Genomic DNA, 17416 nt, shown 5'->3' with positions numbered 1-17416 from the left:
ATATGCAAATATCATGACCAATGGCATTGCAATGATCATCAATGACGTTTAGATGAAGAACAGGAAAGAAAAAATATTAAATGTTGTAAATATGTATTATTGCAACAGTGGGTCTTACAGGGTTAAGCCAATTTATTCATCATACCATGAAGTATCAAATCAGGCTAATTTGTCATGTTATATGCCAGACTACGCTACAATTTAACATACATTTCTAATAATGAATGAATGAATAAGACTAGACACTAGTGGAGGTGCCACAAGATTTATTTGTATTAGTGTACATGCATTCAAAACATGTCAGAATCGAACACAGGTCCTCATGATCACTAAGTGAACATGGCACATAACATAACACCCTTACCCATTATTGCTGTTCAAGCTGTATTATTTCACTGTCAGTCATCTTCCAATGTTTATTGAAGGCGAGTTGAGAAGAGGAAGGCTAACCCAACAAGCTCACATGTTATACATGTGTTTCTTCCCTCTATTGGTTTGATTGCATCTTTTTTTTGTTTCTCCAATTTTTATACATTTACCACCACCACTATCAGGAAAGCGGTTTTACTGTATTGACTTCTGTTGTCTGACAGAACAGTCTAGAGAACTTTTGATCAACTTTTAGTCAAACGGTTCTCTACAACAGCATTTTTTCTTCTCACAGCCAAAATAAAATCTGTAGCTACAAATAACACAATGGGTATAAACCTCCAATTGTCAAAACATTTTTAAGCACCTAATAAAATAAACAATGTGTGGGCTCAATGGCCTCTTCATGTGTTCTTCCTCACAGGTAGAACAGGTAATCATCCAGGTGAATGTTGGGCTGCCTGTGGATGCTCTGACCGACCAGGAACGCCATCTTGTGTGCGTACTGGCAGGGAGCTGGAACCCCAATGATGCCCTGAAAGCAAAAAAATACAGGTTATCATTTGCCAAATTAGAGCATTGGATTAGGCTTGACATAGAGCTCAGTCAACAGACTTGATTCACCTTTCTAGGTATTATCAAATTAATTATATTAATAATTAATGAATACAAAAAAAACTGTCATCATGCACCGAAGAAATTGATTGTAGTAAGCTTAAATTAAGAGAGGTAGAAATGCAGACAGCATACTTTGGGCCAACAAAACATGCAGACAGCATACTTTGGGCCAACAAAACAAACATTGTGAGTCATCAGCAGAATGTCTTGCATTTCAAGCAGTCAATGCAGGAAGTTGCAGTTACCTGCCAGTTGTAGTACATGTGGCAGAGTTTGTAGGTTAGTCGCTGCATGTGGTCAGGCTTCAGTCCACTGGTGTCGTACACCACGTTGTAGTGGGTAGGAGACACACTTCCCATGCGAACTGCCTGGCTCACAATGTAGAAGTCGTACCTTGGAGGAAGACAGACATTATTTTGTTTAACAGTGTTCAGGGTGGAGGGAGATGGAAAAATAAAACCCACCAATACATCTTTTAACACTTAAACCCTACAGTATACATCTTAGGGTCGCCCCCTTTTCGCACTACACCATATATATATTAGTCTTCAGACCTACGTCACAATACGTGATCAAGCTTATAGATCTGCTATTTTTGCCATTAGCACAAGAACAGGGATCAACTATGAAAGGACTGAGAAATGTTGATCATGTGAGAAGAACTTAAATGTATGGATGCTGCAATGTCAATGAATCAATTAAAACGTTTAATATAAACGAACACTGACAGTTACACTTTAATATATGTAGCTGGTGGGTTTGGGGAAATGCCTGCTGCTTTCTGTTGTGGTCTGTTTAGTTCCCCACCGTACATTGTTAAGAGACATACTGCTGAGTAGAGAGAACGTACCACTCGGGTCTGGTGACATCTGTGTCAACAACAGTTCCGGGGGGAGGGTTGGTCAGCTTGCCATTCATGTAGGCGAAGAACCTGGAGGAGATGCGCTTCTTCACCACCACCACAGTTAACTTGGGCCTAGAACAGAGGACAAGGTTAGAAATGGAGATCAAAATAAAAATATTAAAGCCTGAAGACGACCTCTGGTCAAAACATTGGTTTCAACATTCTGCATAGTGGATACGAGTATGCAACCTCTTTTTGATTTTTATCCTTTATACTAGCCTCTCCCTTTTGCACATGTCCCTAGAGATGGAGGCCAGAAACTGTTAGAGCATTTCATACAGCAAACAGGTTCCAGATCTGTTTGTTTTCAATTTAGTCCCTACAAGCTTCTGTGAGTGCCAGTTTTCTGGAGGGTTTACGTTGGAGTGGTTGGCTCACTGAAAGAAAACTACAAGTGAAATGGCGGCCAAGTTCGGTCAACTGCAAAGCTTCTTTCCTATTGGTTGATGCCCGTTCAGTGTTCAATGTAGAACTCCAAGCTTTAAACTCATTGCAATTGAACACACTTTAAAGCTGTCAACAAGCTGCTCCACCCTTTGCTCCCATAGAATGACATTAACAGGAAGCTGACACTTGTATGAAACACATGTGACCGTGCAATAAATGTATACAATTATCCCACCAATGTCTCTCTGATCTTTTTTTGGGAGACTACTCATGTTTGGAGGACTAGAAGCAAAGCCAACAGTAGTTATAAGGCAGACATTCAAAATCTAACTTTGGACAAAGTTCTTACATGTAGTCAGTCCCCATCGTCCTGATGGAATCCTTGAGCTGTGCAACTTCATAATCCACCACAGTTGCCAGCATCCCATCTCCCACTCCATCACGATACACGATGATGCGGGCAGGCAGGAAGTTGTTGAACTTGTAGTAGTCTTTGAGTGCACCTGAAAAACAAATTCCATCTCACAAATTAGGCTGAATCAGATTGATGAAGGCACAGAGTCTCAACGAACGACAGCCCCGCCCCCCCCGCTATTCATTTCAATGGAAGTTGCTCAGCGGCGTTTTGAAGCACCCGGAAGAACGGTCTACTTCCACAGGTCAAATGCGGAAGTGCAAACGAGCGCTCAAAGTTCAACCCCAGCTGCACAGGGTTTCCCGCGTTGCCTGTCCCCAGGACAGTACACATGCAGATTACAATTAGGCATTCAAATGCTAATCTGGTGGCTTTTGTTTTCACCTGCCAGGTAAGTAAGTAGCCTTGCCGAGCCATGAGGCCCATAGGGCAGGAGCCTATCTCCTGTTTCTGTAGCGTGAGGCAGCTTGACGTACAAGTACACCCCCTGGACATGACGCTAGTATGTCGCAGGGACTTACCCCCAATCCAACCCTTGATGCCGAGTGTCAAGCAGGGAGGCACTGGGTCCCATTTTTAGAGTCTTTGGTATGACCCGGCCGGGGATTGAACCCCAACCTCCCAGTTTCAGGGCGGACACTCTAACCACAAGGCCAATGAGCTGGTGGTTATGCAGGTAGGGTATGCATAATGGTAAATGGTAAATGGTGCATTTATATAGCGCCTTTATCCAAGGCGCTTTACATAGATTGTGCATTACATTCACCCATTCACACACACATTCATACACCGATTGCAGCGGAAGCCATGCAAGGTACCAACCAGCACATCGGGCTCAAGGGTAGAATATTGAAATAAAATGAATTTACCGATGAAGGCCATCTTCAATCCATCAATGAGTTCCTGTCCTCTGTCCTGGAGAACACACTTGGAGTACCACCTATTCAACAGCACAGATATATCAGTACATTTAATTAAACCTTGTTGGCATGTGTTGGCATTCACTGAATACACTGCCTACAGTTCTCTTTTGTTTCTCTTTTCTCCTACTCTGTACATAGCATAAAAACACTACCAAGTACATATCAACAAATATGAAACTGTTGATTAATTGAATACATAGGATATCCTTTTAGCTCAAATGTTACATTTCTGTCTAATAAGTAATCAATTAATTTTCAATCAACCATTTTGTTAATAAAATAAAGACGTGCTTCTCAATGAATCAAGAAAGTTAATAGAATAATTGCTAATATGATAATTAGTCCCCATATACTGTACTAACCTGGTCATGCCATTGTTCAGACTGGCCACCAGAGCACCAATGGACCTCTTCCCAGCAGTGGTGTCGTGGTAGCTGTCGATTCCTACAATCATCAGCTGCTTGAGCTACAAAGGAGTGAAATGTTTCAGAAGTTGTGCATGAATATGAATGCATGAAATATGAGGTATGAATGCAACTTGTGAAAACATCAAATGATTGTATGTGACAAAGGGACTAACCGGGATTTCCACACTCCACAGCTCTCCTCCCATCTTGCAGGCCATCTGCAGAACAATCTTGGTGGCTACGGTCATGAGGGCCTGTGGGCGGCTGAGAGTACGAGCCACCACACACTGACTGGGGGTGGGGCAGTCCACACAGAGGAACTTCTTGACGCTGTCATATTTGTCCTTCTTATTTGTGGGGAGGACCACTACCACCTATGAGAGTACATCAATGATGACGCTGGCTTAACGGTTCCAGGTTCACATTATGGGTACAGAGTTGCATCATTCCATTACAATGCAACAAGTATCTCCTTAAACCCAATCCATTTTACTCGGGGACATTCCGTTTGGAATTATTATTTTTACCCAAATAAATACACTTTTGGGCTAATTAGTAAAACGTTGGTATTATATGTTAATACTAATCACATGTGAATAGACATCTCAGTAATTCATTTTTTCCTTCTCCTTGTGTAAAAATGGAGGATGCCTCTGAGACAGTACGTTTTAGCTTTTATCTCATGGATCACATGGATTTCATCACATTACACAAGATTATGATTACTTTACTATTTGTTAGGGCCAATAGCAATAGCAATACTTGTTAGCCTAGGTGATGGGTTCGTTCAAATGCAGAATCTGTGACTTTAGCTATTTGGAATGTTAATCTGACTTGTATAGCATTATTTTTATTTTATGTAACCAGTAAAACCACATTGAGACTGTCTCTTTTACGAGTGGGAACTGGCCAAGAGGCAGAAATAAAATTACATTACAGAACAGCAAATAAAACATCCATACACCTCAAAGTACCTATGAAATACAAATCACCTAAGTGCTAATCTTTTAGTGGCAGGACAAATACACAATGTACAAAGTATAAACAGAAATAATATATAGGTCTGAACAAAGGCTAGTGCATAGCCTTTGTAAAGTAAGGTGGTTGCACACTGGTATGTTTTTTTCACAGTGAGGTAGATGTGTTTTTACGTCCTATGAAATTTGGCCAATAAATAAATAAACGCACCAGTGGGCAAATACATTTACTGTTCCCTCATCATTCCTTTTAACTTCCTTATCTATATTGTTTCAAGGCTGTGTATACCCAGCATCATTTCTGTCATCACCATGCTTTTGTGTCCTAGGAATGCCACGTGACAAGCCCGTTTGTGTTTTGTTTGGCCTCTCAGGCTAGTATCTAAAGCAGTGATTCCCAACCTGTGTGCCGCGGCACTTTAGTGTGCCATTTGAAATGGCCAGGTGCGCCGTTTGATGGCCAGGTGCGCCGTTTGATTTGAACAAAAGTAGACTCGGAACCCAGATGTTTTTATATTTCCAGGAAGAAAAGTAACCCCCGACCCTCCCCCGATATCAATAGATACTGGGCTGCCTGCGGTTGTTATCCTCACCAGCCTAACGACCCTCGGCCATAGAAATGCTAATGTTTGGCTTTGTTTACATGAGGAGATCACCTACTCTCCTGGCACGTACTGTATAAAAAAAACACTGCTTGCCTCTGCGCGTTCCAGCCTGCTTTTTGCTGTTGTCTTTTAAACTGACCTACAAGCCCACACTGTGTTGCAAAAGCGGCAGTGATGGGCTTACAAATCGCCAGGGCGGAGCTACATACAGCTGAACTCATGTTGAGAAGTACGGCAGACGAGTGAGACGACACAAGAGAGAAGCAGTAGCCAGGTCCTTCATGTTCCATAACGTTCGCTGTTGTCATACCGTGAATTCATAATTATATAAGTTTCTCAAACGTAACTTTCAAGTGAACTTTATGGAAACTTTAGGAAGTCTTTCTTGCCTGACTGCCGTGTGTGAGTCACCGAGCAAAACGGGCACACACACACACAACACAGACACTAGCATGCAGTGACGTCAGAAAGTGACTGTGTGTGCAATGTGCACTGCATGCACTCAAACTTTATTGATCATGCGTGACGTGATGAAAGCAATTGTATTCGCATTGGTAGGTCAGGAAATAAAATATATAAATATAAAAAATATTTTTGTTAAATAAAACTTGCCATCTTGTGTATATGAGAACAAATATTTATAGTGTGTGTGTAAAAAGTATATATATATATATATATATATATATATATATAAATTATACCCCGACCCCCCGTATATCTAGGTGTGCCCTGGGATTTTTTGGCTATGAAAAGTGTGCCCTGTCACAAAAAAGGTTGGGAAACACTGATCTAAAGAACGTATTATTCTCTTTTGTCATGTTTAATAACTACGCGCAAATAAACTAAACTTAGTCGATATATAAAACAATTAAAAGATTGATTATCACAGACTGTCATTGACTGTTTATATCAAAAAGTTAAGAATAATCTGATAAAATATTGGATAGTTGCAGTCCTACTTACCATCTGAGTGTCCTGTGTCACATTCTGCTGCAGAGCTCTGAGGAGAGCCTCCTGCCGGTCCTCATAATCGACCCTTTAAAAAAGCATAACAGTTTAATGTGACATACATATGTTCATTAAACACAAATAACATAATTATGCAGGTTAACATCTTGTTATGTTGTGACAGCTTAAGATGTGTTCATGACATTTCCCACAAACCTTGGAATGTTTAAGGTCTGTAATCTAAGGATACTACTGCCACCATGTGGACAAAAACACATTTGTACTTCCATTAACTCACATGGTAGGTCTGTCCAGCTGGATGCCCAAAGGACCAGAGACCTTGCCAAGGGTCTGCACCAGGCCCTGGGCCTCATTGCTGTTGCGTCTGGTGCAGAACAACAGCCAATTACGCAGAGGGGGGGAGCTGATGATAGGCAGCCCACGCATCTCTCTGGACCAATCAGCTTGCATGGGGTTGTAGTCGTACTGAGTTAAAAAACAAAACAGTTTTGTTAGTAATCGCTTCCTCAACGGGTTTTAGAACTTGTTGAAACCCTGTGCAGAAGGCACAGGGTTTCAACAAGTTCTAAAACCCGATTCATATTTCGTTGCACGATCTGCAAGCTCCTAATGCAGCGCGGCTGCCATGTGTTGAGCTTGTAGGTCAGCTATTTTCTGCGCCCGAGAACATCACGCGCAGCAGATCAACAAGGTCACATGTCGTGATGTGGGCAGATCTGCCATTTTTAAAAATGTTTTTTAGATCTGCAATTTTGGAAAATGCTTCCCCCCACCCCCCCCCCCCCCCCACCCCAACATTTACTGACATTCTTTGGCCTATGACATGTCCAAAATAGGTATGCCAGGTACAATGTGATATAATTTATAATAATTATTTTACCGAGCGGGAACCCTGGAAAATCCTCTCAGACTGGAGGACTCTGCCCTTTATGTTCAGAAGCTCTTTATCGAAGTTGAGACCCCAGGTGTTTAGCTCCGTCTGGACTTGTGTGTTCCTAAAAAAAGAAAGAAAAAAGAAGGCAACCGTTAGGACACTGCTGCTGATGAAAAACAGAAGAGAATGTAGTTATCTAAAGTCATCATTTTGGCAACACTTTTCTGTTCACTCTTGTACCAGGATTGTACACTAATAAGTCTTGTACATGTGCCTGCTGCCAAATATGAGCATGATGACCTACTTTTGAATTTGGTTTACAAAAGTGCTGAGGCGTGTCTCTCTCTGTTCTGGGGTCAGTCTGGTCTGAGCGGACAAGTCCTTCATGATGTTGAAGTCGGCACGCATCTTGTCAGTCAGACCTGTGGGTAATGGCATTCTGGTTTAAGGGCATTTTTTATGTTCTTCATGCTATATACACAGTAGGTGCATATAGCACCTACTGTGCATGCATTCATTGACAGTAGTCAACGGTATTGTCTATGCTTGCACACTGGCACAACAAAATATACCTTTATGTACTGGATAAACAACTTTGGGCCTTTGGTTTCTTTCTACTTTAACCCTGTGTACTTAGTTGACAAGAGTCCTTTGTACACTACTTCCCTCCTCCCCCCCCCACACACACACGCGCGCTGTGAGCCTATAGATTGGCTATTTTCACCAAATTTTAGCTCCTGAAAAAGGATGTTAGGGTTCTTGGGTTATAGAGATGAAAGTGGCATGAAGGAGCTGGCACCTGTGAGATAGCAGAGTTCTGGGACCAGCATGGCGGGTCCAGGGTCTGGTGCGCCAGCAGGACCTCTCCTCTTCAGCTGGCTAATCAGCAGTGCCTGGTCACTGCAGCGGATGTCCAGCCCATATTGCTGAAGAAAGATTAAATTATTCCATTAGTTAAGTGTAGGCCTTTACATGCAGTACACAGACGGTCCATAAGTTGATGTCACAATAAAGAATAATAATCTGTGCTTGCTGTCAAGTTGTATGCATTTACAAATAAAATGTTTCCATTTTGTCTTCATGCAGCAATTATGGACCTGCTCCAACAAAATCAGTTGCTGACATTTACACAAACACGGTACAGGGAAAACAAATTATTGGTGTTCTTTATAATGCTGCTAATTCTCAAGGTGCCTATACATGTATTGGCAGCTGGAAAACGTACAGTCTTGTAGTAGTTGGCGAAGGAGATCTCAGTGTCTGCCCTGGTGAACGTGTTGTTTGGAGTGTGATCCCATGCAATGTCATCAATCCTGTAGGTTTTATTGTTGTACCTGTGGAAAGTAAGAATATATGGGATTTCTGCAGATACAGTATACAGAAACTCATTTCAGGTGAAGCTGTATTGTCACGATTTTTTAAAAAAAGAGCAGATCTACAAGCTTACAACTGAGCTTGTAGATCTATTTTTGAACATTTCCTTAATGTATGAAATGGGGCTTAAGTGGTTAAAACCAGGAAAAGACAACTACAGACGATTTTAGACTCCTAGCACGATATTCAGCACCCTAATATACGATATTCAGCTCCTCTTACTTAGTGAGTACAATGAGGCCGACCAGCTCCTTGGTGCATGCCTCCTTGAAGCGCTGCATGCCACACTGCTGCTTCAGGTTGGTCATGAAGTCCAGAACAGTCTCACTGCGCAGCACCTTGTGACTCACATCAGCACACATCATGATGCTCGACTCATACTGCAAAATGGTCGTTGTGTAGCCTGGCCAGATCGTCAATCTGAGAAACAATGTCATTGTGTTGAAAGGACAAGAGAAAGGACAAACAAGACTAATGTAATGCATGTCTAATGTAACCTGTCATGAAAAATATTAAGTTCTTTCATGATCGAAACGTAGAATTGACGAATTGACAAGGAGGAACAACATAATTTCCAGTGTGCAGACTATTTTCTCTATGGTTTATACAGCACCTCTGCTGTGGGATGTGGAGTGGATCAGTACCTGTGCTGTGGGATGTTGAGGGGATCGTCTGGGTTGTAATAGTGCCGTCCAATCTGCTGCATGTTCAGCATTCTCAGAACCCTAACAAATATAAGAGTTATGTATTAGAATTAAAGTTAACCAAGTAGATGTGCAAAGTAGGGGTGCAAATGTATTGGCAAATAAATAAGCATAATCAAAAAACAGGAAATGGGAATGCCACCATCTGCTAAACAGAACTAGTCATGCACAGAGCCCCCTCGTGACCTTTCTCACAGCCTGAGGTCCACAGGCAAGGGGCTCCGAAAAATTCGTACTGCAAACTATGTCACTAAGGGCGATCGGGCCTTCGACAGCCGAGCTCCTAACCTCTGGAATGCGCTACAAGAAAAAAAATTGCCTCACTGACTCCCTTACACGTTTTAAATCCCTATTAAAACCCTATTAGTTTCAAAAAACATTACTATAAATAACTTTAGTTTTTCCCTGCCTTTTACTGACGTTTTATTTCATTTGCTTGAATGTTTGGTAATTATTTGTTTATTATGATAGATCATCTTATTTTCCTTGTGAATTTTGTTTTTTATTCCTTCCATGTTGTGCAGCACTTTGCGGCTCATGCCTAGAAAGGTGCTATATAAATAAAGTTATTTGGCGAACATTCGCCAAAAGTAGCTTAACAAGCTCACAGCGCATTGACGTGATACAATCACGCTTGTAGCTTGTAGATTACAGCTAAGTGTTCTGGTGTAGAGGGAGAAATTAGCGCACCAAGAATAGATCATCAATAGGGTTTAAGTTGGTTAATATTTTGTATATATTTTCTGTGAACTTGGTATTGTTATAAGATATTGCAGATCTAACCATTTTTAGAAATCTGACCTTTTAAAGATAATGTTGTAGAACTGAAGGCAAGCAGGCGAGGTTGGAGGTAGCTCATTGGTCAGTGTAACCGTTATCTGGACCTTCTCTCCATGTCGGGTTTCACTGCTAAGCACTGTCTCCTAAACAGTTAACACACAAACACATAAACAGTAGGACTCCTAAACATGCGTCCTTATGGGACAGATATCATTTGAGATGTTGTTCAATAATAATAATAACCTCAACAAAAGTTTGGAAACTTCACTTTCGTGCATTATTTCTCTACTTTAATAATACCAATTGGTATTGTATTTTATATCATTTTAATCCTTGATTAGTCACCTTTACAAAGCAGTATAGATTGTAAGGACCGGGCTTTCGTGGAATGAGCAACACAGCTAAACGTGTGGATAGTGCCTCCAAAAAGAAATTGCCAAAATGGCAAGTGGTTGGTATTCACCCTTGCTTTGAGTTGCTTAGTGGATTGGATGATTGCACTCTCCCACAGTAATAAGGAAAAACAAATTCACATATTGGCAATTTTTACACTTTATTAATTTTAGGAAACTCAGTAGAGTCTGGAAGATCCATACGCAGCCACAACAGCTTGGTATGGGGCAGTATCGGTCTCACAGGAAAGACAGAACTTGAAGTTGTCATCATTGAAGGCAATCTCAATGCAGTGAGATATCGGGATGAGATTCTGGAGCCAGTGGTGATCCCATACATTCAGAATGTGGGACCTAACGGCACCCTCCAGGATGACAACGCTCGCCCCCCACAGAGCCAGGATCATTAGAGTTGCCTACCTCCAGAATTTGGGAGTGGAGAGGATGGAATGGCCTGCCGTGAGTCCAGACCTCAACCCAATTGAACACTTTTTGATCAGCTTGGTAACGTGCTAGTGACCAAGCTGACCAACAGAACCACGTTGACTGACTCAGCCAACGTGGTTCTGTTGGTCACTCTAGCACTTGCAACAAAACCTGGTTGAGGAATGGGATGCCATCCCACAGCAAAATGTGGCTAGGTTGGCTGACCAGCATGGTGCAAAGCTGTTGCAGCTGTTTTTCGATCTTGCAGAAGTTCCCTAACACTGAGTGTAAAATTAATAAAGTGTAAAAATGGCCACTAAGCAACTCCAAGCAAGGGTTGAATACCAACCACTTGCCATTTTGGCAAATGTTTTGGAGGCGCTACCCACACGTTTAGCATTCATTCCACGAACGCCTGATCCTTACAATCTATACCCCGTTGTAAAGGTGACTAATCAACGATTAAAATTATATAAAATACAATACCGATTGGTATCATTTAAGTGGAGAAATAATGGACCAAAGTTAAGTTTCCGAACTTTTGTTGCTGAGTTTAGTTGTCTTTTCTTGATTTACATTTATTGACATATTATTTCAATCAGCTTTTTAATTGAATGTTTCTGCATTAATTGTTTTTTTTAAAGGGCTCAATTTCTGTGCCAGGTGAGATGTGACTGCTTGTGTTTTAGTACCTTGTTGTGAAGTCTGCGAGGCAGAAAGAGGATGGCCCCGTCGAAGGAGCGTGCATTGCCAAGCGTTTCATCGTGCTGGTAGAGAAGGGCGCTACGCAGGCGGCGTGACTCCATGGGAGGATTGTAGTCCACGTGGTACTGATACAGAGCCCACTGAGGACGCGAGATGATGCGCAAGAAGTTGGCTTTCAACTGAATGACAGAGCCAGCGGTTCCTTTGAAAGCAATCAGTGAACACAAAGAGGAAAAACAATTTACAGCAGTGTTTTGGTCTGTCATGTTTGCAGGTGGGTATGGTGTTGTACACTGTATAGGGTAGGGTGGTGTATAATAGTCTGTGTATACACAGTCAGACACCATGAGTCAGACACCCTCCCCAACCTTTCACCTCACAGGAAGCTACGGGTGATTTTTAACCCGCAGCACATTTTAGTTTTAACCCTTTACGCATGTCGAGAGCCACGAGTGATTAACTCACAGCACGGGTTTGTCTGACTGACTGCAGGATTGTTGGTCTAACCAACATAATTATGCACCCGTATATAATTAGTCTGGATGCCCAAACAGGGCAACCAGACTATAGTAATTGTAACAGCATTATTAAAATGTTATTGCTATATTTCTATTTTTTTATTTGCATGTTGCATATTTTTATAAAGGCCCTGAAGTGAGGACCTCACAATGTGTGATGCATATGAATTAATTGAATCCTCTTGGTGCTGAAATTGAGACGCTTCATATCACCATCATGTGTGAGCTCTGAAACATATTAGGTATGTACTGTAGCTATGTGTTCTGCACATTATGTAAGTTACCTAGAGAAACAATTGTGCATCTTGTGTGTGTGTATTATTTTATACAATCATGTCATATACAGACCAGCCTTGCACTCTTTGACGTGCTCCATGGACTGTCTGGTGTTCACTCCTGCATCGTGGAAATCGCGGCGACGTCCTCGCTCTCCAATCTTCACCTTCTGGAAGCCTCCAGAGATCTGCAGCACATCCTCTAAAAAGGGATAAAATAAATAAATTACAACGCTAATGACTTTCCTTCTGCTTAACTATATTTATTTAGCATTTGACCTCTATTGATTAGAACCAGGAAAGGGTATCATCATCACAATCTGATTGAGCTCAATAAAGCTGCCATAACACCTATTCTATAATTCTTTTAATGTTACTACTTAAACTACAGGACCCTGTAATTAATTGAATACTTTATTAGGCAGAAATGTGAACAGCACATGGTACAGTAAGACATTAAAACTAAAAGGATAACACAAAGACGTCCTGTGGACTTTTTTATAGGACCACGTTTTGTGGTCCTATTTATTTAAGAGATTTAATTGAAAAAATGTCCATGCAAATTTTTATGACAATGACAAACATCAGTGCAAGGCAGCAGAAAGACCACAAGAATAGGATGATACAAGATAAGTCACCTTCTGTAGCTATGGCTCCTGGGGCAGTTTTTTGCCTGCCTCTGCCAGGCAGCTCACCCTCAGCAGGAGCAGGAATAGACGGTGCCATTGCGGTTTCCAGAGACGGGGCCTACAGAAACACATTAGGTTGGCATCACACACTACATACAGTACATGAACCTTACCCTAGCATCGCTATTCTGAGCATGTCATTATAGAACATTTAGTGAAAATAAAATAGCCTTTGTGAAGCGTTGCTTGGAGATCGGCTAGTTTAAGAAGTTTATTGTAGAGGGAAAAAATGAAGAGGCCAAGTACAGGCCCCTGGGCAACTAGGGTTTACGGGCATTACTAATTTTCAACATTGAACAATGTCATTACTATACCTGTAGCTTTGAAGTTATTGAGTATTTAAGCTGTGATGCAAACGCCTCCTTCAGAGCCACTTCCGGGTCCTACTGTTTGTGTCGCTTTTGTGTCCCCATAGAGTTAAGGCCTATTCATAGTCTGGATTTTCGGTGACCGCTCCGGTGGTGAGCTGACCACCGGAGCTGAAATAACATTGAGCGGTGGCGAGTAAAAACAGAGAGAAGGGCTGGAGCCGTGGCGGTGGTTCCCTCTTCACCGCAGCTTGTGACATCATGTTGTAGTTCGGTGGTCACCTAACCATCGTAAATCCAGACTATGTATGAGCCTTTATACTGTGTCCCTCCGTCGGAGCGGTGTTTGAACCGATTGGAGATTAAAACCACTAAAATCGCATTTTACCGCTTTCCTTGCAACAACAAAGCTACTTTGAATACTATCGCCATTTTATTTCATTGTGTCAACTAAATCCTCCATTAGAGATTGTAGTAATGCAAACTAGATTCAACGTACTCAACCCTGCACACATTCTAAATATGCCCACGGAATATTGTACTGAGCAAATGGACTGTTACCACCTTCAATAATAATAATAATTAATTATAGTCTTTGTCTCCACATCATATATTTTCTTTGTCATGGACAGTTTTACAAATTATTAATTTAACTGTACAATTGTCCATGACAAAGAAAATATATGATGTGGAGACAATAGACTATCATTATAATTATTGAAGGTGGTAACAGTCCATTTGCTCAGTACAATATGTCAGTAGCTTTGTTGTTGCAAGGAAAGCGGTAAAATGAGACTTTAGTGGTTTTAGTCTCAGATCGGTTCAGACACCGCTCCGATGGAGGGACACAGTATAACTCTATGGGGACACAAAAGCGGCACAAACAGTAGGACCCGGAAGTGGCTCTGGAGGAGGTGCTTATGTCACACCTTAAATACTAAATATGGTCGCACAGCGGCATCATATCCCACCCAAAATAAAAGTACATTTTTGATTCTCCAGTACAGGCTACTTTTTCCAGTTTTAAGAACCAGAGAAGAGTGGAGCAACTATATACTATATAGAGTCCCTTAAACAATTAGATCTGCTTTACAGTTCTTATGCTGTGCTTATGAATTGTAATTGTTGCCACTAGCTGCATAAATTAATCTAGTACACTAATGCCAACTTGATTGTACATCATCATTTGGTTTCCCCTAAAACAGAATATCCTACGAAAAAAAAGTTAAGAAACTTTATTTCAGTCGATTATTTCTCTGAATGGAAAGCCTCATCCCCTTTACAACGACGTGCAGCTTGATATACATGTTTGTTTTGATGCTTGGAAAAAACAGCACAGTTGCAGGACCCATGTCCAGGTGCCTGGCACACACCTGCCAGCACTTGAAGCTCAAACTGAGAGTGAATACCAACAGAAGCATATTGCAGGCCAAGGATGACAAAAGGCACGGGAAGTTGGGAACTAGTGTATTTAATAATTCCAAGTAGGCCTACAATGCTTCTGCAAGTCAACTAAACTGATATGTTTGTCACAGTAGTCCTACCATTCCAGGAGCTGCGGTCTCCTGACCACGTGCTCGGCCCCTTGATCTGGCTCTTGCTCGTCCACTCATTTTGACTTTCAATCAATTCTCGATCCTGCATTTGAAGAAAACATGAAAAAGTTACTACACTAGGCTAAATGCAGTTACAGTTCAGTCAGAGGCAACATGTAATATAAATCCACATACTGTAATGTTCATACTATCGAATTGTTAAATTTGGCCATGTGCTACACGCCTACACCTGCAAGACGGCGCATTGTTGGAGAAAGTCTATAAAATAAACGTTATATAAAAGTGTCAAATTGTTAGGTAGGCCTAATTATTTTTTTTATAGCCAGTGAACTGCCTTATTGTTCACATTAAATCTTCGACACACCTGTTAAACGCCACGGGTTAACATGAGTTTGTTAACCAGCTTTCTTTAAACAATGTTTAATCATTCAGGACTCGGTTGAACTACTCATAAAAGTACAACATCTTAGTAGAACAACAAGAAAAAACAATAAGTCATCTTCAAACTGTATCGATTAATTATTGCCAACTAACCTTTGCAAACGTGTTGATTCCACTCGGATGATCATGCGATCTGACTTTCTGACCTGTCCTCAGTGTCCTGAACTCTCTCGGCTGACACTCCTTCTCAATCAACTCAATCACTCATCATGGTATCACTCCGCAAAACGGTCTACTTTTCTAATAATTTCACCAATCTTGACAGTACGCGTTTCTAAATGAATAGCATAGTTATTTATATATTTTTAAAAGTAAGAAAGTCGTTTTTAAACAAAATAACAAGTGAAAACGCTGAGCAACTTGCGCTTGCGAACTACTTTTTATAGCGCAATGATGACCATGAAGGCCAACCTATGGCGTTGCCCTGTGGGCAAGCTGTAAAAACAAAAAAGTCCACCAGAGGGCAGCAAAGCACCTCCACTAAACCTATTGACAGATGAATCCAGGACAGGTTAAATCACATAATACAACCTACCAGCCTCCAAGGCTCTCAGTCTGAATATATAACCAGGTATATAACAACCAGCAGCAGGGCATTCATGTAAGCATTAATGTGGGCTTTAGACCATAAGGATAGATGACGACCGCTGAAGTCTTATGTCAGTGGATCTCAAAACTAGTTTGGTGTGTATATCACAGACAGTGTACACATGGAAGAAAATTGAACCATAAAAGGGTCCACCATGACCATGTCCATTTGGTTCCATGATGTACACTGTTAACATGAATAATCTTGCTGTAAGTATCTATTTTGGTTCCCAGCTATCAACCATTGATTTTGTCCGGATGCTATTTTTTGTAGTTTGACATTGTGGACCAAAATTTATATTTCACATTGCTTGTAAATCCAGGTTGGCTGTGCATGTTTTAGTGCATGATGACTTCACTGACACAAATAATTAATGACCTTACCTTACCCCCCCCCCCACACACACACACACACACACACACACACACACACTCTCTCTCTCTCTCTTTCTCTCTCTCTCACACACGCACACACACACCCCACTAATCTCTCTTTAGCAATGATGTGCGCACACACATGCACACGCCCTTGGCACACTGACCTACTTTCTCTCAGTCGTGCATGAGTAGTGTGTGGTCTGTGTTCAAACAGCAACACACACTGCCGCTAGAACAATACTCTGCTACAACAGGTAAGACTTGACTGAGAAATGTTTTACCTTAAATTGCTTCATAGATTATGCTACATGACTTGTTACTGTATGTGTGTGATGTGTTGTTCTCTCTGCAAAGCATTTATTATGATGGGTCTTTGTCTCCAGTTTTTCATCAGGCTGATCTTGAGTGATGTTGTGCAACAACAACCTGAACGGAACATTGACGCATGTTGATCAATCAAGTAAGTATACCGTTTTGGGAACGTTGTCATAGTTTCTGTAAAATACACGGTTGCAATATTATACCACCATGTTATAGCCTAATATTATATTAGGCTATGCAACCTTCAGCTAAGGGGACATTTATATTTTTATTAGAAAGCAACAAGTCTTTTTATATTAGTTATGAAAAGTGCTCACAGATGTGTGATTTTTGTATGCTAGTTTTTATGTATAGCCTAACCGATCATTTGGCACTTGTGTATATTACCTGCTTTTCTAAAGACTGGACTAAATGTTAACTCTGATGAGCACTGAGAGACAGGGAGACCCTGTTATTGATAAATACACAATGATTACTATCAGAATGTATATCTATTTAACACTTATTTTAACA

The 17416-nt window shown here is 41.1% G+C and overlaps 1 protein-coding gene across 1 annotated transcript; it reads right to left on the bottom strand.

Annotated features, from left to right (window-relative positions):
• Window positions 1-249: 249 nt before the first annotated feature.
• LOC306924850 (piwi-like protein 1) lies at window positions 250-15830 on the bottom strand. The gene is made up of 21 exons (XM_079503520.1): window positions 15710-15830; window positions 15164-15257; window positions 13261-13369; window positions 12696-12824; window positions 11817-12031; window positions 10328-10449; window positions 9467-9547; window positions 9045-9242; window positions 8674-8782; window positions 8248-8374; window positions 7753-7870; window positions 7455-7569; window positions 6852-7039; window positions 6569-6641; window positions 4197-4397; window positions 3979-4082; window positions 3563-3633; window positions 2628-2781; window positions 1838-1963; window positions 1233-1380; window positions 250-904 (listed from the first exon to the last, which is right to left on the bottom strand). Exons 2-21 carry the CDS (start codon window positions 15230-15232, stop codon window positions 788-790), a joined length of 2574 nt encoding a protein of 857 aa, XP_079359646.1. The 5' UTR covers window positions 15233-15257; window positions 15710-15830; the 3' UTR covers window positions 250-787.
• Window positions 15831-17416: the final 1586 nt, after the last annotated feature.

This window comes from Electrona antarctica, assembly GCF_951216825.1.
Source record: "Electrona antarctica genome assembly, chromosome: 1".
NCBI classification, from domain to species: Eukaryota; Metazoa; Chordata; class Actinopteri; order Myctophiformes; family Myctophidae; genus Electrona; species Electrona antarctica.
This window is presented reverse-complemented; position numbering and strand designations above follow the sequence as displayed.